Source organism: Natator depressus, chromosome 3 (genome assembly GCF_965152275.1).
Source record: "Natator depressus isolate rNatDep1 chromosome 3, rNatDep2.hap1, whole genome shotgun sequence".
NCBI lineage: Eukaryota > Metazoa > Chordata > Testudines > Cheloniidae > Natator > Natator depressus.
In genome coordinates, this window is record NC_134236.1 from 197,225,291 (window position 1) to 197,241,231 (window position 15,941).

Genomic DNA, 15,941 nt, shown 5'->3' on the forward strand with positions numbered 1-15,941 from the left:
CCATTTTCTTCTGAAAAGGCATATCTACCAAAATAAGAGATTCGCCCACTCTTTCTGTACTGTTATAAATCAGATTCTGCAGCCATAATAATTTTAAAAGGCACTTGACTTTAATAAATCTTAAAAGTGTTAGTATTTATCAGGTTGGTTACAAACCTCATAGTACTGCCCAAGATTTCAGGTTTGGCAGACTGTGCTGTAGTTGCCTTCTACTCCCTCTAGTGTTCGTAATGCATATTCCTTGTCCGTCTGGTTATCCAGTTACTCACTAAACAAGAGCCATATAAGACCTGCCCATTTATGACATCAGCTCTTTATTCAACCACTGTTAGGTGAAGCTTTAACTTCAGACTTTGAGGTGGGCTGTGTGCACGCAACTGGAATGCTTTCGCTCTCTCACTCCTTCGCAGCGTAGGAGAAGTGATCTGACACACTATAAGCTCACACCATAGCTGCTCTTGCTTTTTGTTACTGGACCTGAAATAAGGGCTTTTATGACTTCGCATAACCATTCGAAGTGGAATAACGGCTGTTGCTGCATTGTAAATAGGAATTCTTTTTCTCACCTTGCAGGTAAGTGTTTGCATTGATTTCTCCTAATTTCCTCAAAAGTTTTGTATTTTACTTCCCCACTGAGAATTTTTCAAGTGCAACAAGGCATAATTTTACGATCAGAGATCAGTCTGAAGATGATAAATGCAAAGTTACGATGCACTTCTACAGTGCTGTACAAATATAAGAAGTTCATTTAAAACATGGTTCATATTTAGCAAACAAGTTTCAGTCGACATACTAGCATCAATCTTTGCAAACATTGCTGAGCTGGAGACTGACTATTTCGCTCGAACCAAATACTAGAAAATACACTATAGATACCTCACTAGAATAAAAAAATAATATTTTCCAAGCCTGGGCAGTACTGCATGTGTGGCATGATCCCCTTAATAGTCGTTTTTACAGCTGTGAAAGGAAATCAATGATCCTTCAGCACATGAGTATTCAGTACATAAGGAACAAATATCTTGCTCACAGCTAGATCTGCTTCTGTATACTTACAATCTTTTGTGAAGGATAAACAAACAGCTACACCTGGATTCTACAGCCTGCATTACTATACCACGTCTGTAATTCTGAAACGAGATATCTGAGTTTTAACTGTTTAATTCCGTAGAGAGAGGATATGGTTTAAAAATATATTCCTTCCCAATATAATGCCAAAATTCATTGCTTGGACAAATGTAGTATGTGACCTGCATAGTAATTCAACAAATCTAGTGAGACAGACTAACAAAGCTAAGCTTTAGGGCAGTGCAATGGGACCAGATTGTGATATTCAGTAATTTTAAAAAATCCTTCTGGTGTTACACTGTATGCAAATTAGCCATAGTAATTCAACAAATCTAGTGAGCCAGACTAACAAAGATAAGCTTTAGGACAGTGCAATGGGACCAGATTGCTATATTCAATAATTTTAAAAAATCCTTCTGGTGTTACACTGTATGCAAATTAGCCATTCATTTGAAAACAGTTTTTCTCCGTGACTGTATGTATTCACAATGTGAAAAAGTATTTTTTCAGTTACCCCCCTCCCCAAAAAATGTTGCATCTATCACACAGAATCCCCAGTGGGGCTATGTGTTGAACAAAATGGTTGCACACATGTTAAGAAAGAATGCAACAGGACCCGATTTTCTTAGAAACCACAACATTAAAAACAAAAAGAAAGGAAAAATATGAAAGTTGCCTGATATGTCTAGTTTTAATAAACTTTGCTCTTTGTTTTTCCATATTATTCAGTAAGTTATTAATTTTACTTGCCATTTTTTCCAAGCGTGCATAATATATGCTATTACATATAAGCAAGTTGTTTTAACATCCAGAGGAGATTTTATCATCCAAATATATTTTTCTGATTCAGCTAGCATTACTGAGACTTAAGTCAATAAAGCATTGGCAAAAAAACAAGCAAGCTGTGGAAAGAGAATGCTATTTGTATTTTAGATATTTTATTTAAATTAGACTAACTTTTACTCTCTGACAGCAACTAATTTGATTGAGCACATCTCCGACACATCAAGGCAAAGTTGCTAGAGTGTTACAAATGTATTACAGTGACAATGAATGCATATAATTAACTAATTAATGAGGGGCATTGTTAGCCATAGATTACTAATTTGGTTCAAACATAAAGTCACTTCTCTCCTTTTTTTAAGGCATTAATTCTGGTCAGTTCACAATGTACCATTAAACACTTTCTATACATCAGTACTAGTGAAGTGCAGAATCATTCCACAATTCAAGTTGCTCTTCCAAAGAAATTGTCACACTGATTTCAAGATGCAAGGTCTGTTCCCTAATTATCTCTTGGAAATAAAAAAAAATGTGGATATTCCTTTTCAACCATAAATTCTCAGTGGTTAAATGAGACCATATTTTTTAAAAAAGGGTTAAAATTTTGCAGCTGTCTGACTTTTAATAAGCTATTATCTTTAGCCCCATTTTCTTTGCTAGACTATACTGCCCAAACAGATAGAAATTCCAGTTATGCTCGCCATCTACGGCCTCAGGATATGGAGTCTTAATGAACCTTTCTTTGTGGCAAGATGAAAAATGCAAACATCAATTTAAGTAAAAAGAAAAAAATTGTCTGCTCTAAAAAACAAAGATCCATATGTATTTTTCTTGTCAATATATGTCACATGTCCTAACTGACTCACTTTGTAGGTGAATTTTTTTTATATTTGTTTTTTCCCCTCAACCTGAAAAATTTAAGGTTAGTTTAATTTCTTCCAAAAACCTGTCACCATGCTTTAGTTTAAAAGTCCTCACCTTTGTTTTAAACTATTTTAGATTCAGCAGTTACTAGGTACCACGCAGTCCTGGTTTTAAAAAAAGCCAATTAACTGAAAATATATATAATTGGTCTAAATCGCATTTGTGTTAATTCCATTATTGAGAATTTCAGTTTTTCCTCAAAATTTTATTCTATTTCTAAAGAGCATATTTTCCCTCTATTCTGTGGCCTACTCCTTCCCCAGGAACTGTGATCACCCCTTGTCACAGACCACATTTATAAAATATTGAACTCTTAAATTTTCTTAAATTCATACTATTTAGTTCTAACAACATTCTCACTGAGAATGACCAGATAAAACACCACGGTTAATTAAATCAACATGGGAAGTAAAGTTCAGTAAAATCTTTCAAAGACTGATTTTTTTTCCCTTGGAGGCCTCCACTGTTTTTCTCAACAGGAGGCTTTGTTGTAATTAAAGCAGAGAAAACTGGACAGCAGCAAAAAACATCTGACTTGTGGCTCTTAAAAGCAGACTTTTTGTAGTGTGTACCACCCCCCAGTGGGCAAAAACTCTGTAGTAAACTCACAGCAAGCCTTAATCTTCAGAAAGACAATGTGTTCGTTTTACAGCAAGAACAAATAAAGATGTGTCCCTGATTCATTTTTTTAAAAAATAATATCTTAGCAATGAACTGTTTTAGTTGAAACTGATGATTTAAGGCAGTGATGTCTACCCAAATAAATTATTGTTGTATTACAGGTTGTGCACGTTTTCATTACAACAATTTTTAATGCCTTCAACTGGTAGATGGACATCTTTTTCACTTTCTAGCAGGACACATTTATGTTAATAGCTAATATTACTGAAGTTTTTACTCAATAATTCCACCATAACAGAAGAGTGCAGATATCATTTTCAAGACTGCCTGGGCAACATTAATACAGCAAGCATGTACATGTACTTATTGTTGTAAGTAGCTGAAATAATCACAGTAGACTGGTATCGTGAAGTAAAGAAGACACTATGTACCACAAAACATGCCCCCTCATTAAGGACTGATAACTCTGATCACATAATAATAGCTCATCTTAAGTGATCACTCTCCTTACAATGTGTATGATGATACCCATTTTTTCATGTTGTGTGTGTATATAAATCTCCTCACTGTATTTTCCACTGAATGCATCCGATGAAGTGAGCTGTAGCTCATGAAAGCTTATGCTCAAATAAATTGGTTAGTCTCAAAGGTGCCACTAGTACTCCTTTTCTTTTTGCAAATACAGACTAACAGGGCTGCTACTCTGAAATCTGATCACATAATTACTTGAACATTTTCACCAAGTTAATTTTATATATTGGAGAGCACTTTAATTAGTCAGTAGCTACCAAACCAATCAACTAAAGATCAACAACTATTCCTAAGTAGGAAAGAAACAAAACATTGAAGCTTATCTATCAGCTAAACAGTATTTTGTATATACATAGCCTCTTGTTATGCCTCAACTTCAGTGCCAGGCATTTGTTAAAACCCTTCCAGATACTATTCCACTTAAATTTAACAAGGGGGAAAAATTGGTTTTACTTGGAGACAATGACAGCATTTGTTCTCTCTTCTTTCACTTCAGATGTGGACAAGTTACCTTAGCAGCAACTTTGAAAAGAAAACCTAGAAGCCATATTAGGTTAAACCTAGAGAGTACAACTCCCACCCCTCCTGAATGCTATTTTATTTCTGTTTTAAAATTCACCAAATCAAAGCTGCAACCTTCACAGAAGTAAAGCAGATAATTTTATTTTGAATAAGTACACTTCTACTATACTCTGAACTTTTCAAGCTAACAGCAGCAAATTTGCATTTCTGATTTCGTTCAATAGTAACAAAAATACTAGACACAAACAAACTTCAGAAAATATTAACTGAAAAAAACAAATATTTCTTATGCCACTTTTCATCCACTCCAGTGAATACTGATTTTGCTTATACTTTATGCCATGCAAAGGAGGCAGAAAGTAACCCTCATAATCATTATCCATTTGCAGTCAAGTTAAGGCTAATATATTCTCCATGAAATTTCATTTTTGTTTTAAAGAAACCTGATTTAGTATTACAAACAGAAGTACATGGAGCAGTCTCAGGTTCGTTCACTATAAGCCTGGGGGGTGGGAGGGGGAAGAGGAGAGAAAGAATAAACAGTTTTGCACATTTAAAATTGATTTTCTATAAGCCAAAGAAAAACCTTATTCAACAGGAAAAGATAGAACCCAAACTAAAAGCACACTTGCACTTCAGCAAAACCTTAAATTCTTTGGCCCTCATGAGAATAGTTAGAGGTCCTTCTGCTTGCCTAGCATTAAACAAAAGAATGGGGCACCTTCCTGAAATATGATGATCCTGGAAATTTCAATTACTAGACAGGGTGCTTAGAAAGCATTTTGCTGTCGCTATTAACTACGTCTGAGTAGAACATTCAAGAAAACAATGCCTACACTTTGTTTTATATACAGTTGAGTACTATGTGCACTTTTAAAAGACTTTTTCAAGCTTTTTAAGAGCAAGTAAGGCCTTTGTAAACTAGTTATTTAACCCAAATTTCTAAATTGGCCACATATTAACACAATTACTTTTACAAATAAAAAACAAGTTACATTAAACACATTTTTATTTTTGCTGCCCATCCATTTAAAATTATATTTATTTAGAATAGTAAAATATAAAGTAAATGAAATGATACTGTGAAATTGAAATTTTTTGAACTAATCAAATTTGTATTCAAAAGCTGAGTTAATTCTGGATGTCTTGTCATCCTGGTTACCATTTATAGCCTAAAAATACTGCTTACCAAATTATCAAACCATTGTTTTAGATATTAGAGGGGAAATAAATCATAGGCTTTCATGGTAACCAAATTCCTGCCATAGAATACAGGGTTAAAATTAAAAAAAAAATTGAGGGGGCTGGGGGGGAAGCATTTGACAGCCTAAATTGAAGTCAAGCTTAAGAGGAAATAAAACAATTCTAGACTTTATCCAACTTTTAGCAAAGTTTGGAAGAAAGTTGTGTGTTTTTTTTTAAGTTAGCATTTGACAATGTTCCAGCATCATTTTAATACACCTTTATTCTTTTTGCCTGTGTACAGAAAAGAGTGCACCTAGATATAATACAGACTTCAAGTTTGATGTTTCCCTTTATAGATAAAAGTGTCGTGACACAAGACATTTTCTTTATATAATGCAAGTTACTTTGAATATTTTAAAATAAAATCTGTGAGCCATTTGTTTGCCCCAGTGAAGCTTCATTGTTGGAATAAGTACATGGAAGGCTTCTCAAACATTATCAGTAGCTGTATTACATATGCACAGATAATAGTGTCTTAATAAAAGAGAAAGTGTGCTATCTTAGCAAGGGCCATGAAAATATTCCATTTTGTACTAAGTGTACTTAAAACTTCTATTCATAATTGTTCAGATATATTACTTTTGTTACCAGAGACTGATTTATGCATTAAGAAGAAAAATGTATTTATAAAGCTTGTATTTTAACTTTCCCTCTTTTCTCTTAAGAGTTTCCCCTCCCAACACCCCAAAATTAATTGCTTCTTTCAAAACCATGGGCCCATGAAACCTCCCAATTTGATGATGTGGAAACCTGGCCACAGTGTCTGTACCAGTGGGGGTCATTTTTCTTTTAATCCTGCAGGCTCAGCTACAATGATTTGATGTCAGGGAATATGTAGAGACAGCTCAAGAAGAGGGAAGTCTGAGCATGGCAGCAGGATTCCACTCTTCTATGTAGACAGATCACTGCAGCCTTTGATATGCAAAAACATTGTTTTCAGCTATAGCTTCAGATGTAAAAGGGAAATGCAAGATATCAAACACAATCAAATCCTGAAGAAAAGTGTTCTCAGTTTAAGTAAAGGGAGGAGGGGGGTATAAACTTAATCCACATTTTTGAAACAGTGTCTTTTTCTCCAAAGAGACCTGTATTTTCCCCTCTCTTTTGTTTTGATGTAATTTCGAGAGAAGGGATAAAGAATTCCAAGAACTTAATGAGCTTTAGGGTTTTCAGTTTAATCCTACATTGCCAGTAGTACAATAGAGGCAATAAATGAGCGTTTGCATGTCAAATGGAGCAAAGAGGAAACAGTTTAGAATTTGAAAAGGTAAAACAAATACATTTATCTTCTTTCTCCACAGAATTTGGAACTTTTATTTTTTCTTTCTCAGGAATAAATGTTTAGAAACTAATTGATACACATTTTTACAGTTTAATTTTACCTTAGCACTATATTTACCATTAAAAGTTCTAATTAAAAGCAATTATCTGCCATCTTTTATTAATGAACTGGGAAGAGTTTCAATTAGTACAGACTTCAAAAGCACTTTAAAACAAGCTTTTATTCCCTTTCCCCTGCCTTCCAGCATATGCCACCCTTTTTAAAAACTGCTTTTCCTTTATCATAACATCATATGAGATCCAGGGGGATTTCATTTTTATATAGATTAGACAATTAAATATATTACGAATTTAGGAATACAAGCCACAGAAGCTATATAAAACAAAACATGTACAGGCATTATTTGAGCTGAAAGATTCCCTGGGATTTTTTTTTTGTTTTCTAGTTCACAAAACAACACGCAATACAGGTTAGTAATGCCATAAGAAACATAAGCAATTCTATATTTTATTTTTCCAAAATGTACCCATGTATTAATATTTAATGTACTGCATTAAAATATTTCTGTTATTCTAACAATAGACACATTTAGAGAGACAAGGTGGGTGAGCCACATTTGGAGACACAAAGTGATCTGATCTTCTGTTGGTGAAAGAGACACAGAGCTCTTCAGAAGAAGGTGGTCCAATAAAAGATATTACCTCATCCACCTTGTCTCTCTAATATCCTGGGACCAACACTGTTACAACAACACTGGAAACAACAGCCACATTTGTCAGTTTAAGTCAATATTTTCATTACTGCTGAAACAAGAAGGGAAAGAAAACACCTAGAATTAAAACCACAATTATGAACATAACTCTACTCCTCAGTGGACATTTGCATTACTCCTACGAGAATGCTTCAGGATGGGTGTCCATAGTTAGATTTCAGAAAATAAATGAATACATATTTACAATGGTTTACCACAACGGCCTACAGTGGAGATGCTCTTGATTTACATCAGTCTAACAGAATAGAATCAGGCGATTACCATTCCACTTTCAAGATTCAAAAGTCAAAATGAATATACCTGCCCTTTTAAAAAAAATGTTAATACCTATAGTAATTAACCAAGTCCCTGATTGGATCTGATATTTTATGGTAGACTAGAAGCAGCTCTACTTTTCCTCAGCTTATTAAAATGGGGACCTGAGCAGCCATTATTCTACATACATTTTAATTCTGAAGCAGATGCTCAGCTTTTTGGAATCTATGCAATTACTAAGTGGAGAAGCAAACTGCAGTTAAAGCATTATTATTTTTTAAATTTCTGGGTGAAGTATTTCCATTTAAGATTACCACTCTGTACATGGACTTACAGTACACGTACTCTCAAGCATCTGACCAGATGACCCTTGACCCTTCACAGCAGAGATAAGATTCCAACAGAAAAATACCGTCTAAAACAATCTGATATTATGCTTACATCATGAAATCTGAACAGCCAGATCAAATGTTTTTTCTTTAGATATAACATTTCTTACACCCTAACACCCAGCATGTTTGAAACTGGAGTAAAGTAGCATCGTAAGTGTATTATTATAGCATAGCACTGATTATAATAATTACCTCATGGCGAGATACTTCAAATGCAATAAAATAGCTAGACAAATTAGAGGATTGGGCCAAAAGAAATCTGATGAGGTTCAACAAGGACAAGTGCAGAGTCCTGCACTTAGGACGGAAGAATCCCATGCACCGCTACAGACTAGGGACCAAATGGCTAGGCAGCAGTTCTGCAGAGAAGGACCTAAGGGTTACAGTGGACGAGAGGCTGGATATGAGTCAACACTCTGCCCTTGTTGCCAAGAAGGCCAATGGCATTTTGGGATGTATAAGTAGGGGCATTGCCAGCAGATCGAGGGACATGATCGTTCCCCTCTGTTCGACATTGGTGAGGCCTCATCTGGAGTACTGTGTCCAGTTTTGGGCCTCACACTACAAGAAGGATGTGGAAAAACTGGAAAGCGTCCAGCGGAGAGCAACAAAAATGATTAGGGGACTGGAACACATGACTTATGAGGAGAGGCTGAGGGAACTGGGATTGTTTAGTCTGCAGAAGAGAAGAATGAGGGGGGATTTGATAGCTGCTTTCAACTACCTGAAAGGAGGTTTCAAAGAGGATGGATCTAGACTGTTCTCAGTGGTAGCAGATGACAGAATGAGGAGTAATGGTGTCAAGTTGCAGTGGGGGAGGTTTAGGTTGGATATTAGGAAAAACTTTTTCACTAGGAGGGTGGTGAAACACTGGAATGCGTTACCTAGGGAGGTGGTGGAATCTCTTTCCTTAGAAATTTTTAAGGTCAGGCTTGACAAAGGCCTGGCTGGGATGCTTTAGTTGGGGATTGGTCCTGCTTTGAGCAGGGGGTTGGACTAGATGACCTCCTGAGGTCCCTTCCAACCCTGATATTCTATGATTCTATGAATGTTTTAACAATATTGCATATTTTAATATATATTATACATAACTCACACCACAACCATGAACATCTCTCCATTCTTGCAGGATGAAATAATGCAGAAGTCTAAGCATTCACACAATTTGGAAATACTGTATCTGTTATTGAGGTAAAATGTTAACACAGTACTTAGACCCAGCCTTTCCACCTGTCATACAGTAACTAGTCAACAGTATTTCTGACATTTTATATTTAAAACCAAGAAGAGATTAACCTGTTCCCTCAGTTTAGCAAGAATGAAAACCGAGATAGCAGTAGTATGCAAAGCCTTCAATGAGACTGGACTTCTATTTGTAATCAAATGGAATATATGTCATGATTTCTCTACAGTCTGTTGATTAAAGCCGATTTCAGTTACTATCGTGCTGAGACAAATATAACAAAATAGCGAAAGAAATAAATGTGAAATGAGACAGCAGAATGTCTGTTAACAATTCCACTCATTCTGCTGAATTACCAACATACTAAGGCAACAAGATGTATTGGTTATGTAAATAATAAATGTAGCTCAAATTGTAGAAAGAATACAGATCAGCATTTCTTTGTATGCGAGTGTCCACTGTTATTCATTAAAATCTGTTTACTTTCACAGGAAATTAACAGCTTAAAGGACACGTTATAAGAGGAGTGAGGTTTTTTTAGAAGGAATTGCATGTTCCTGTTTCTTCAGAAGAATATCAAATGATTTAAAGAAAAACAATCTATTGTAAAATAACTCATATGGTTATAGAGCATGAGGAAATATTTTCTGCATTGGAAATTTTGAGCAAGTGTTCAGAAGTGAAAGTTGGAAGCAGTTCTTTCACTGCAGGTATGGATTTATCAGCAGGTAGCTACTGTACAAAGTTTATACTTGGATAATTTTGGACAGAACCTCTTTTTTTTTTTTTTGACCTTCTGAAGAGGCTATCATCATTCAAGTTTCAGCATAATGAATGATTTCCATCATGTGGAGCTGAAGTTACGATCTTTGACTACTATGCTATACAGAAGAGTTTGTAAGAAATACAAGGAAATCAATTTCTGTTAAGGGCATTAAACAAAACAAGAGAGACTCTTCATGCACAGACTTTATTTGAAGAACAAAATAGAAATCTCATTCCTGCATAGTGACAGGAAGTTGAAGCTTTTCTTCTCCACAACCTGGTGTGCTTATACACCATGATAAACCTGTGTTGGAATGTTCACTGAATACAGTGGAACTAGTCATAAAGCATTTACTACCAACAACAATCACTTGAGTAAACACAGATAAGGAAGACCAGCTACATGGAATAAACCGTAAGACTCCAAAAGTCATTCTCCACAGTAAAAAATTTATGTTTATTGGATTTCTGCAAGCAGAAAGTTTACTCATACTTTTAAATAAGGTAAGATCAATAATAATGTGGGGGTTTCTTTTGTTTGAGAGAATAAAATGCCATTAATAAATAAATCTGCCAGAGAAGGGATCATGACATTATATAATGTATAGTTGATCTTATAAATTTTCAGTATCCTAATTACAATGATAATTGAATTATGTTGTCTTAGAATTTATAAAAATATTGAGTAGAATGTACAAACAAATATTACCAGAATCCAGTTCTAATCTCAACAGTTCATGAATAGAGTCTACACCGCACTCTTTGAATTAATAAGATGTGAAAATGTGGGTAAACCTGTCAAATAGTCGCTTATTAGCATACTGCTGAGTAAGGAGACTTTTGAGAATGACAAATATTTAAACACTAAATTAAAAGCATGTAATGAAATATTCCATCCAATCATCTGGAAAAGTGTCGTTCTAGTGGTTATGTAAACCACTCCCAAGCTACATACCAGCTCCTTGGGTCTCACACTTTTGAACATTCCAATTATTTTTTAACATAGCAAGGGAACAACAATAAAAATAATTCTTTTTATTGTACTTGATGACAACAACATGGGGCAGATCAAAGACTGAGTAGGCTGTATTTAGTCACTGCTCTTTTGCTTACACACTGACTATTTAAAAGGTTATTTAGGACTCTTCAGAACTTCTGGAACTGGTATTTAGGAAGGGCTTCGTTATTCTGTAAGGGCTTGTCTCCACTTACTGGTGGATTGACACTGCAGCGATCGATCCACTGGGGATCGATTCAGCGGGCTAGTGAAGACCTGCTAAATTGACCGTAGATCACTCTCCTGTCGACTCTGGTACTCCACTGGAATGAGAAGAGTAAGGGGAGTCAACGGGAGAGCGTCTCCTGTCAACATAGCATAGTGTGGACCCCGCTGTAAGTAGATCTAAGCTACATCAACTTGAGTTATGCTACTAAAGTAACTCAAATTGCGTAGCTTAGGTCGACTTTCCCGCGTAGTGTAGACCTGTCCTAAGGGACCTATATATGTTCCAACTGATCTAATAAAAGTTATTTGATGGTTTTCAGGAACTGAATGTAAAATTTAGACAAGATTTTGCCTTGAAGCAAGCTTCCAAGATGAATACATACATAGATGGGAATGAAGTTACCTGAGAAGAAATTACCTCTTTTCTTTACACATAGAATGTGTAGTATTTGTTAGAAGGATGCTTCTTGTTTAAATGAAATAATGTACAAATCAAACATAGTTGGGTTATATTCAAGTTACTGTATAATACAAAACCTATAAACCAAACTAAGCACAATTAATGTAAGAAATGAAAGTAAACTGTACTTCAGTTCAGCTAAAACTCAAAGTTCACAATAATACACACATTTTAGCTGTCTTCTTTAATTTCAAAGTGGTGTTTTCATGGTAGTTCCTTGACTAGTAATCTGGATAATATTGTTCTTTTTTCCAGGTTGTTGAAGACCGGAAAACTAGACTGTGTACAAATCTCATTGTTCCTGACCATGATCAGTGTAACTTGGAACATCTTCCTAATTTGGACTAAGATAGGGCTGTTGCTTAAAATGGCACCTCATTCGGTCAGTGCCAAATCATGCCCATCGGTGTGTCGCTGTGATGCAGGTTTCATTTATTGTAATGATCGTGAATTGACATCAATTCCTACTGGAATTCCACAGGATGCTACCACCCTCTACCTTCAGAACAATCAAATAAATAATGCTGGGATTCCTTCAGACCTGAAAAACTTGCTTAGGGTAGAGAGAATATACTTATATCACAACAGTTTAGATGAATTCCCTACCAATCTCCCTAAGTATGTTAAAGAACTGCATTTGCAGGAAAATAATATAAGGACCATTACTTATGATTCACTTTCACAAATTCCTTATCTGGAAGAATTGCATTTGGATGATAATTCAGTTTCTGCTGTTAGTATTGAAGATGGAGCTTTCCGGGACAACATCTATCTCAGACTACTTTTCCTCTCTCGAAATCACCTTAGCACCATTCCCTGGGGTTTGCCTAAAACGATAGAAGAGCTACGCTTGGATGATAATCGTATTTCCACAATTTCAGAAGTGTCCCTTCAAGATCTTACAAATCTAAAACGTCTCGTTTTAGATGGAAACCTTTTAAACAATCATGGATTAGGAGACAAAGTCTTCATAAATCTAGTCAATCTAACAGAACTGTCATTGATCCGCAATTCCCTTACAGCTGCTCCCATAAATTTGCCAGGCACAAACCTAAGAAAGCTTTATCTTCAAGAAAATCATATAAATCGTGTACCACCTAATGCTTTCTCTGACCTAAGGCAATTGTATCGACTAGATATGTCCAATAACAATCTAAGCAATTTACCTCAGGGTATCTTTGATGACCTGGACAACATAACTCAATTGTTTCTTCGTAACAATCCATGGTACTGTGGATGCAAAATGAAATGGGTCCGTGACTGGCTTCAATCATTGCCTTTAAAAGTTAACGTACGTGGACTGATGTGTCAAGCACCAGAGAAAGTGCGTGGAATGGCTATCAAGGACCTGAGCACAGAGCTATTTGATTGTAAGGATGATAGTACTGTAAGCACCATCCAAATCACTACTGCAATACCAAACACATTATACCCTGCCCAAGGGCACTGGCCAGTTTCTGTGACCAAACAGTCGGACATAAAGACTCCCAATCTAAATAGAAACTACAGAACCACAGCAAGTCCAGTACGGAAAATCATTACAATCATTGTGAAATCTGTAAGCACCGAGAGCATTCATATTTCTTGGAAAGTTGCACTGCCAATGACTGCTTTAAGACTGAGCTGGCTAAAACTGGGTCACAGCCCTGCCTTTGGATCTATAACTGAAACAATAGTTACAGGAGACAGGAGTGACTACCTACTTACAGCCCTTGAGCCAGAGTCACCATACCGTGTATGTATGGTTCCCATGGAAACCAGCAACATCTATCTGTCTGATGAAACCCCCGTTTGTATAGAGACTGAAACAGCACCTCTTAAGATGTACAATCCTACAACAACCCTAAACCGAGAGCAAGAGAAAGAACCTTACAAAAATTCTAATCTACCTTTGGCTGCCATCATAGGTGGTGTGGTGGCACTAATAGCTATAGCACTGCTTGCGTTAGTGTGCTGGTACGTCCACAGAAATGGATCCTTGTTTTCAAGGAACTGTGCATACAGCAAAGGACGGAGGAGAAAAGATGATTATGCTGAAGCTGGAACTAAGAAGGACAACTCCATCCTAGAAATCAGGGAGACTTCTTTTCAGATGATACCAATAAATAATGACCAAGTGTCCAAGGAAGAGTTTGTAATACATACCATATTCCCACCTAATGGAATGAATCTGTATAAAAACAACCACAGTGAAAGCAGCAGTAACAGAAGCTACAGAGACAGTGGTATACCAGATTCAGATCATTCGCATTCATGATACTGAAGGAAATAATGGACAGGAAAGAGTGACTATAAAGGTTGCTGTTCGACTGCAAAACACTGGATTAAAAGACTGAAAAAGCAATGTACTGTACATTTGCCATATAATTTATATTTAAGAACTTTTTATTAAAAGTTTCCAATTTCAGGTTACTCCTGCAATTAATGCAGTGGGGATACCTGACCACAATTCTCTATTTTAGTACTTTTTAGTAATTTGTACTGTATTTTCCTTGCTAATATTGAAGTTACAGCCCATTTAACTTTTGTGTTCTACTGAGTAAGATGACTTGTTGACTGTGAAAGTGAATTTTCTTGCTGTGTTGAACAATCAGGACTTTGCATTCATTTACAATCCTTGTAAGTATAAGCACAGGCCATTTTTCACTTTGGTATTAATAACATATTAAACCTGGCAGACAGAGGAGATGAAAAAGTGGTTGCAAAACTTCTTAGAACTATAATGTTGACTCTGTAAACCACGACAGTACTCAATAAAGAAAAACGTGCGTGGTAATGGGCAATATCAGCTGTCTGGATATATCCATTTTAACAACAGTGAAATGAATTTTTATAAGCCAATTTGTCATCTACATGAAACTGAAGCTGTTGACATGAAAGCAAAAGTTTGAGACCTAAGCAGTTAATGAAACTCCTCACGAGGCTTCAAGAATACACTGCTGTACTACCACCACAAACCAAAGGGCACATTTAATTTCTAGTTCTCAAGAATGTGTAAATCTATATATTATGGAGAACATGATGATAGCTGATAGGCATTTGGGGGAAATGTTAGTACCTGCACTTGAACAGAAAATATGCTGATAATTCCACACGTTAGAAAACATATTAGTATGAACAAGGCTAAAATAAGGCCTCAACCAGTTTTGAACAAGGCTAAAAATAAGGCCTCAACCAATTTTGAGACATGATGGTAAATGGTTAATTGTACAACTGATAAATCTGGAAATAAAGTTCTTACTTCTAAAGCATATAAAAAACCCCACAGACTACATGTGTATTAAATATACTTAGACTTGGCAGAATTCGATTTTTTTAAATAATTTCAACAGATAACATCAATGTTTATTTTTAAGCATTTTTTTCAATGTATATCTATTTAAATTTTCACAGTTGTGCAAAATTATGGATTCTAAGCATTTTTATGATTTTTATTCATTTAAATTTTCATGGTTCCAGGAAATGTTAGTGTGTGTGTGTCAAACAAGGGGGGGGGCGCAGAGGGGGCAGACAATTATTTAATGATGTAGACGTTCAGATTGAAACATTTAAATATACAGAGTACATATCCTTCAGTCAAATTCTAATAAGGCAATATTTTTTCATCAGTTTGTATACGGCCAAATCAACATTTAACAACATTTACCAATACAATTCAAATCCTTCCAATCCTAATCCTTCCAAACCTAAATATACTTCCACTACAGTCAGGAATACTGCCCATTACTGTCACAAATTTCCACAAAACTTAATAATAAATTTGTAAGATAACAATTCCTATTGAATTGTGAGGTATTTAATGTTTTAAACCCAAGCCACTCTTTTTTGTTGCCATAATCATTTATTTTTGCAAATGAAAACCAAAGTGCATTGTACGCCCTTTGGCCAGTCTTGTATGTGCCTTGATCCAATG

The 15,941-nt window shown here is 35.6% G+C and overlaps 2 protein-coding genes across 6 annotated transcripts in view; one reads left to right on the forward strand and one right to left on the reverse strand.

Moving 5' to 3' along the window:
- Window positions 1-15,941, reverse strand: part of MACROD2 (mono-ADP ribosylhydrolase 2) — a 1,526,954-nt gene that overhangs the window by 1,314,310 nt on the left and 196,703 nt on the right. The window lies entirely within an intron of this gene.
- On the forward strand, window positions 355-15,864 carry FLRT3 (fibronectin leucine rich transmembrane protein 3). Of its 2 annotated transcripts, XM_074949612.1 has the most exons (4): window positions 355-573; window positions 9,525-9,586; window positions 10,070-10,847; window positions 12,284-15,864. In XM_074949612.1, exon 4 carries the CDS (start codon window positions 12,336-12,338, stop codon window positions 14,283-14,285), a length of 1,950 nt encoding a protein of 649 aa, XP_074805713.1. In that variant the 5' UTR covers window positions 355-573; window positions 9,525-9,586; window positions 10,070-10,847; window positions 12,284-12,335; the 3' UTR covers window positions 14,286-15,864. The 2 variants fall into 2 exon arrangements, with proteins under 2 accessions (XP_074805713.1, XP_074805712.1); XM_074949611.1 differs by lacking the exon at window positions 9,525-9,586.

Coding starts and splice junctions, on each gene's coding strand:
- FLRT3 (XM_074949612.1), top strand. CDS start 12,336: ATGATCAGTGTAACTTGGAACATCTTCCTAATTTGGACTAAGATAGGG.